General features: G+C 42.5%; 1 protein-coding gene across 2 annotated transcripts; it reads right to left on the reverse strand.

Moving 5' to 3' along the window:
- Nucleotides 1-386: 386 nt before the first annotated feature.
- LOC121833892 lies at nt 387-7,533 on the reverse strand. Of its 2 annotated transcripts, XM_042287603.1 has the most exons (4): nt 4,746-4,865; nt 4,593-4,664; nt 1,736-1,863; nt 387-573 (listed from the first exon to the last, which is right to left on the reverse strand). In XM_042287603.1, exons 1-4 carry the CDS (start codon nt 4,848-4,850, stop codon nt 543-545), a joined length of 336 nt encoding a protein of 111 aa, XP_042143537.1. In that variant the 5' UTR covers nt 4,851-4,865; the 3' UTR covers nt 387-542. The 2 variants fall into 2 exon arrangements, 1 of the variants encoding a protein (XP_042143537.1); XR_006076926.1 differs by lacking the exons at nt 4,593-4,664; nt 4,746-4,865 and adding an exon at nt 7,422-7,533.
- Nucleotides 7,534-7,755: the final 222 nt, after the last annotated feature.

The raw sequence follows: 7,755 nt of genomic DNA on the forward strand, positions 1-7,755 counted from the left end.
GAAAAAGAACATAAATTTTAAATCTTCTAAAAATACCACACTAATGTGTACATAAATTAAATAAAACAAACCACTAGCTGGGGCTAAAATGTATGCATGAATAGAAATTAAAGGTAACATATGCATATTACAAATTGACATAAAAAATTCAAACAACAGGGACTCTACTCATGGGATGGCTGTAAAAAAAGGAGAAAGAAATCATTAGAAAAAAAAGCATTTTAAATGATTTAGGTAGCATGAATTTTTTTTTTTTCAATTCTATGCATTTAGCACGGTTAACTAATTCCATGCTTCCAACTGGGATCAAAGTAACCAACTACTAACATTTAAAACTAACAGAAAAATCAAGGCAGAAACATGCTGAAAAACAGCGCAAGATGCACGGATAAGAAAACACACAGGACAAGGCACTGTGTGTTCTTTTTCCTTTGTCTGGTTTTCGCACCGTTTTTTAACATGAATTCTTACCAACTAGCCCAGCCCAACTGTCCATCCTTGTAATCAGAAACATGCTTGCCTTCTCCCCTTGTGGCAGCCCCTCAGTCACTCCTGAGAAGAGGCACACTGCTCCTGCAAAAAAATAACACAAAAAAGTTGGTTGCATTCAGAAAATGGGTGCCTATTTCAGGGCAGAGAGTGTCATCAAGATAAAAAAAGAAATGCCTACATCTGTCCTAGCAGTTTCACCGCAGTTTCTTTGCATGCACAAGCCATTCTTTTCATCCAGTTTAGACTTTTACCGCAAAGTGTGACCTACCCACAGAAGACAGTGGATATGCGACTTATTCTTTTCTGGCAAGGTAGGCGGCTGTTCTCGGCCACTCACTTTTTCCCACTTCAACCTTCTATTTATTCATGCGTGACAGGCACTTTCTTAAGAGGGAAACAGCTATTTTCTGCAGCACCTTTTTTATTTTGTATTTGTAGAGTTAACTTTGTTTTCATTTTATCCTAAGAGAATAGCTTTCTTTTAAAGAACATAGATGTTCTTCTACTAATAAATATAAATAATAAATTAACAAAGAGAGGAGACACGTCTTTTCTTTTCCCCGTATCATGGGCCACGGAGACAGATCACTGCCTCAAGGACGGCTTCGTCTTGAAGCAGAATAGGTCTCTTCAAGGACGAAGATATATATACGCTTTTGAATGGACGTGCATTCATCACTGCACCTGATGATCACAGCTTTTAAAAGTGTCGTTAGTGTTACCGTGTCTTATTGGCCTCATTAACAGAAGTCATCATTTACTAAAAAAAAAATATAGAAGGTGACAAAAAAAGGTTCCTTCCTTTTATATATATATAAGTTTATAAGTTACAATAAATATTAAAACACTGCTATCCTCCCGGCACTAAAAAGAAAAATATTTCTACTGCTCAAATAGGCTACGTTCAATGAAACAACTTCGATGAAATGGCGTTCAATGAAACAGCGTTCGATAAAACTGCGTTCAATGAAACAGCTTCGATGAAACAATGTTCAATGAAACGGCGTTTGATGAACTGTCCGGACCCAGGGGCAATGTCAATGAGCCTCATATTTTCTACAATGTCAAGCTCATTGCAGACAATGTCATAACATGGTGTTCTTTCATTGGCTAAATAAATTTCTTAATACTTAAAAATGTCTTTATGTAAAGTAGACTAATGCCTTTGTTTGAAATCTGGGCTTGTTTTAGGATGCAAAAGTATTTTTCGGGAGTTTAAGCAAAAGTAGAAATATCATATTACCATTTTCTTGGTCCTAGCTGGTGCATGCCTGACCGATTCAGCAGCAGCCCATTTGGCGTCGGCTTCCTGCACGATGATGGCTGGCTCATTGTTTTCTGCCTTCTGTTTAAAGCAGGTGCGCACAGCTCCTGTTTCAAAAGTATATAATTAAAACACAATGTCAGCTACCACAGTGAAATATCGACAATTTCATGCCCTACTTCAGCATAACTTGGCAGACATCGGTAACTATGAAATCAGCCAGGGTGTCTAGCAAATTCCTCCTTTTAAGTTCCCCAGCTTTTCCAGGTTTTAAATTCCCTGTCCATTACAGAAGTTTGGAGATGTGGTACGAACTGCTACTAAACACCTCATAAGTGAACACCACTCACAATTTAAAACAATTTATTGAAATCGGTCTTTATGTTGCTCAAGAAGTCAAAGACTTACAAAGTTTCGGGCAATGGTATTTAGCACAGCCACGTCAATGCACGACTCTCCTGGCTTCGTCGCACACCACCGCATTACTCGCCCTGGCCATTTTCCCTGATTTGGCTAACTTTTTGATTATCTCCCTGACAATTCCCTGACTTTTCCAGATGATCCGAAATTTCCTGACAATTCCAGCTTTTCCAAGGTGCTAGACACCCTGTCAATGAGCCAGATAGCTCGGGAGCGAGGCATGGGACAAAACTCCACTGTAGTGAGCTTATGTGGGCTGCTGTCACATGCTTCACCAGGACACAGTTTCCTTTCATCTAAAAGAGCCAAATCCAGAAAACTGAAACCAAGCAAATTTTTGTGTGAATTCAAACTATATTCGTTGGTCCATCGATCTCAAATGCTACTACAGTGAAATCGGTCAGAGTACGCTATAAAAACAACAGCAGAGGTGGCTGCGGCACATGGCTCAAAGCTATACTGATAAGCAAACATACCAATTTATCTGTTTTGCTTCATGTGGTTTTCGCCTTTTTAGAAAAAAAAAAGCTCCTCACTTGTGTGCCCTGTTTAGCTATAGCCATTTGTTGTTAAAAGGCAACTCTGCTTAATTCCAAAACTTTTGGAATTATAAGACTTCAAATAAAAATAAAAAATAAATTTAAAAAGAAATATAAAAATAACTATTTTATTTCATGCATTGGTGGAATATTTCCTATGCAATTTTGCTTTAAACATAGCCCAAATAAAACCCGAAACATCGGCTTCTACAGGCAACAATGGCAGAGACGGAGGAGACATGACCAATCCCATGGTACAAATGATGATGTGCTACCCCTGCGAGGACGACGCAAACAGACTGGCCTGAGTGTTGTCTGCTCAGTGTCGGACGACATCCGCACCACTGCAACCTACGCTAAAGCCAAGTTTTCTCAAAGGAATAAATATCTCAGGAACATTAGTATGCAGCGAGGTCTACTAAATAGTACATAAATAAGCCATTGAGTATGTGAACATTGTGCAAACAATGCCATTATTATTTAACAGAGGTGAACCATGAGAAACGTGCACATCCAGGTCTGTGCCAATCATGTGGACACCGCTGAACCAACTTTTGGAGAAGACATTGCTCAAGTCAAGGACTGACTGTGCATGGAAAAAACAAAGAAAACGTAACAATGCACCTGACATAGTAAATTGATGTTTGGTGCACTGAAGCCGTAGTAGCAACTGCGCTGTCGTTTGCGCCTACATTGTCAGCTAGGGTTAGCAGTTTGCTGATCCATTTCATAAAGATTTAAATGGAGATAATATTGGACATGTGGTTTTCCTAGATGATACTGAAGAAGCCTTTGTTTTCTCTCACTAACAAAAATGAAACAGAGCCTGCAAAATGGCGGGCCCTTGCGCGCTGCCATCTTCCAGCTCGGGTGCACCCCAGATAATCCGATTATGAAGGCTTGCTAAAGCGTCACTAAGCTAATTGACAGATTTGTACCCTGAGAGCACGTTTCCCTACCCATGGTGGCTAGACTACTTTTGGAAACATGACTGCTTGCAAACGTGTATAGCTAGCTGATTGTGTCATTCAGCTATATGGTAATGTACCTTACACCAAAGAGTGCTCGGTGGTGTAAAACAAAATGTACCACCTTTCTTTAAGAAGTGGTCAATCCTAACGCTGCCCAAACCATTCCACATATAAAGCAGAGGGCAGGTTCATAAAAAGTGCTAGGGTTAGAGTGCACAAACAGCAAGCATTCTAATGTATCCTTTGACCAGACAGCATAGATAAATAAACAAAATTAATTAAATTGTAAAATAAAAATGACTAGTACAGCAGAATTATGCAAACATGAGGTTGCAGCAATACAAAGCAAACATATGCACCGTCAAATTAAAAATATCCACTTCACCATCCCTTAGGCTATAACTGTCCTTGTGCGAGGAAGCATACCACAACTAGCAGCTTTGTAAAATTAAAAATGACTAGATAAAAAAATGAAAGCCGTTTACAACTCCCTGTAACGCTAAATTAGAGTGCAGCTCTAGAGGAGGAGGGAAGGGTCCCGAGGAAAGGGTATACCCCTCCTCCCTGCCACACCTCCCTCTGAGCGGTGTCCCCGTAACCGTGAGGTCACGTGACCCTCCTGACGGGGGTCACGTGACCCCGCGAGGACAATTTGGCATGGTGCCGAAACGTAACCTTGCCGAAACGTCGCCGCGGTTACGGCGACGGCGACACCACTCAAGCCGGAAACGGGCGCCTAAGAGCTGCGCTCTAAAAGAAACACCAAAACAGCAGGTGCTCAATAAACAATATGGATACCATTCATTATCACAATTGCGGCTAACCAAGCTGAGGCTAATCACATAAAATAAAAAATCTAAATGCTGGAAAGCGTTAAGAAATTGCAGCAACAAAAAGCAAACATACACGTGTGCGTTTTTGCTTGGACTCTGGTGCACGTTCTGGAAGTTGAGGGGCTGGCTGAGTGTTACGTCGTTCCTGCATAAGAGGCAAGCTTGATGAAAAAGGAGGGCAAATGAATCCCGAATACAAAGGTGTTGCAGAAATTTATGTGCATACATCTTGGTCATACAAGTCCTCATCCTCAAATGAAGAAAGAGTATGCTGCAGTCTTTTCCTTTTTCTCTTCTCCCGCTCTTCATTATTCAATGTTAGGTCGGACATCGCTTCCGAATTTTTTTTCTTTGTACTTTGCATCTTCAGATGTCACTGAAACAAGAAAGCCGAGCACACCAGTCAAATGTTTAACCACCACAAGCTTGTATGCACCCTAAACTTTTGTTCATTAAATCAAATATGCTCGCTTTATGGTTAGACAGCTTTTAGGTTAAAGCCTGCCAACTTTTTCGGGCTCATGTATATAATCTGTGAGGATTGGGCCAGCTCAGGTTTATATTAAAGAAAACAAAAATTTTGTCTGGCTCGTGCTGGGCTCAAGCTTCTGTCTAAAATTCTGTCGGGTCCGGGCCGGGCCCGAGCCGTGTCTCTTCAAGGCCAAGTCTGGCCGGGCCCGGAAATTAAATATTCTATTAGGCTCGGGCCAAACCCGGGCCGCGCCTCTACTGGGCCGGGTCTAGAAATTCTGGCTCGTGCAGTGCTCTAGCACACTCTACATTGGGTGAGCAGAGTCCGCGCTCCGCTCTAAGCAGAATTTATTGCCTATTTCTCTGCCCCAAGGTTCTCAACTCTTTGCTCAGGGCACTCAATGGCATTTCCAGCTCATTTTCCATGACTGGGCTTGATTTTTGACAATATCCCTGATTTTTCCCGGTAATTAAAATTTCCCTAACAATTCCCGGTTTTCCCGGTTGCTAGACACCCTTCTATACTTACAACATGATGCCATCACCTGACAGGAGAATGTGGCCCAGTCAGTCGAAGGCTCTTCACGCTCTCTAATTGCCATCATCAACCGATTTGATTTGTAGGGTGGCCATGCCGTGCAGCCATTGCACACCCAACAGGTAGGGACAACTGCGACATCATTTTCCGCCAAAAAAATGGACAGGAGAGTACATTTCCTGAAATCAACAAATAAAGCCGTTATTACCTTAAAGACCAGTCATAACTCACTAAAAATACAGTTTTCGAATTAAGCACAACCAATGTACAATAGTTGCAAACATAGATCACACTTGCAAGTGAAGTAGATAAAAAAACAGCATAGCCCTGGTTATCGAAAAAATAGAGTGCAGGCGAGCTGGTGTAAGTTGAACATGATTGTAAACCTGAGACTGGGGCAGAAAAGAGAACACAGCAGAAGGTAGAAAAAGGGGAGGCAACGTCTCAAACTCAGCTGCAAAGTTTATTTCGTACACGCCTTATATACCACAACTCCAACGCCGAATGGCGGTGGTTATGTTGGAATGTGACCCTTTGTGTGAGTGTTTTGCAGGAGAGGTCAAGGGAGATAAGAGAAGGTTTACCCAAATTTCATTGTCCTCTTGTCATATATCTTTTTTTTTTTTTTGTAGAGACAGCGTTGGAGTTGTGGTATATAAGGCGTGTACGAAATAAACTTTGCAGCTGAGTTTGAGACATTGCCTCCTCTTTTTCTACCTTCTGCTGTGTTCTCCTTTCTGCCCCAGTCTCAGGTTTACAATCATGTCCCTGGTTATATTGCAAGCAGACGCACTTCCACCTGATGTCCCGCACACTCCCCACTGAATACTGCATGGAGAGCCCTGTAGCTCTAAACATTCCTAGCTCTGATGATGGCAGCTTTGAAGTATAAAGGTTGCCGAGATTTCGGAAAAACTGTCCGCAGATGCTACAGTTCCCATCTGACTCAATCAAGTTCCTAACAACAGCAATGTTGCCATACTTCAGTTGAACACAGTTGTCGGACGCCTTCAGAGAGAAATGTGCTCCGTCTAAAACAAGCTCACTGCACTGGGTTTTCTTGAAGCTTGGCGGCTCAGGTTGTTGCTTGAGCAGAGCACACTTCTGCTGCACAGAACTTGACACGGTGGTGGAATTCACTTCTGAGTGCCTCTTGATAACCTGCTGCAGCGCCAAGGAAGGACCCCTCACCAACTTCTTGAGCTTCCCAAGGAAGTTCTCAAAGGGAAAGGCCGAGAAGGTGTTGACAGGGCCGAACCGTCGAACGTCTTGTCAGGTGGATCAGGGAGTGCATGTTGTAGACATAAACCCCCTCATACAAGGTACCAGCTCCAGAAACAAACTCTCTCAACAGAGATTCTGCAAGATCACAGTGTGTCAAAGAAAATTTGGGGCTGGCTAGGATGGTCATAACACAGCTCAGCTTTATGAAGTGTCCATAAAAGCGCTTTTCCAAATGGTTTCTAAGGACCACTTGCCTGGGGGAACTGATAAGGGGATAAAGGAAAGGGGGTTTTGAAGGCCGGGGATTTTGAAGAGGGGGAGGTAACGCGGGGAATTCGCAGCGGGAATTTCGACACAGGTGTTCTGAGATTAGGTTATTTCGTGCACCACTCGTATCACTCGACTCAGATTCACACTCGGAAGCTCGTTGGTATTCAAACTCTCCGGAAAAACTTGCATGTGCTGCCACGGCCTGTTGTACAGGTGCAAGAGGGTATGCTTCCTTAGTGTCCACAGACTCCTCACTGCTCGTACCGCAACTTTCAAGTTCCTTGCGAACACTTTCGGCTACTCTAAGTCTTTTTTAACGATCGGATAGCTCTGATAGCGAACGCTTCGCCCGCTCCATTGTTCAGCACAAGTAGTAACAACAACGAAAATGAAACATACCTTTGTTTACGTTTCCTCCACGCCGAGAGATCGGCAGAGCGGTCCGATGAAACAGGCCTTGACGGTCCGTTGACATACGGTCACGTGGTCAACCTGGCTTCGACCTTGCTTGGCTTGAGCTACTTGCACTCTTGGCATCTTGGCTTGTCAACAGTGTGCGTAAACGAGTAAACGACTAAACATGAAGTTTCAAGTAGGAATAAACTGTGGAAATTTATATGACAGTACTAAAATAAGTTTTTTTTAAGAGTTATAAAACATTACATTGATTGGAGAAATTGGAAATTGGTCTAAGCCGTACAGCCATAACCGTAATGCCGTACTAGTGTGCAAT

The sequence above is a fragment of the Ixodes scapularis genome, unplaced genomic scaffold (assembly GCF_016920785.2).
Source record: "Ixodes scapularis isolate PalLabHiFi unplaced genomic scaffold, ASM1692078v2 ptg000005l_1___fragment_3__unscaffolded, whole genome shotgun sequence".
Classification (NCBI taxonomy): Eukaryota; Metazoa; Arthropoda; class Arachnida; order Ixodida; family Ixodidae; genus Ixodes; species Ixodes scapularis.

What these genes read in the sequence shown, in the direction of transcription:
- LOC121833892 (XM_042287603.1), bottom strand. Translation starts at nt 4,850, where the DNA reads ATGTCCGACCTAACATTGAATAATGAAGAGCGGGAGAAGAGAAAAAGG. An exon ending in AGGACTTGTATGACCAAGAT is followed by an intron (nt 4,665 to 4,745) that starts GTATGCACATAA and finishes CCTCTTATGCAG; the next exon opens with GAACGACGTAACACTCAGCC. An exon ending in CAGCTAGGACCAAGAAAATG is followed by an intron (nt 574 to 1,735) that starts GTAATATGATAT and finishes ATTTTTTTGCAG; the next exon opens with GAGCAGTGTGCCTCTTCTCA.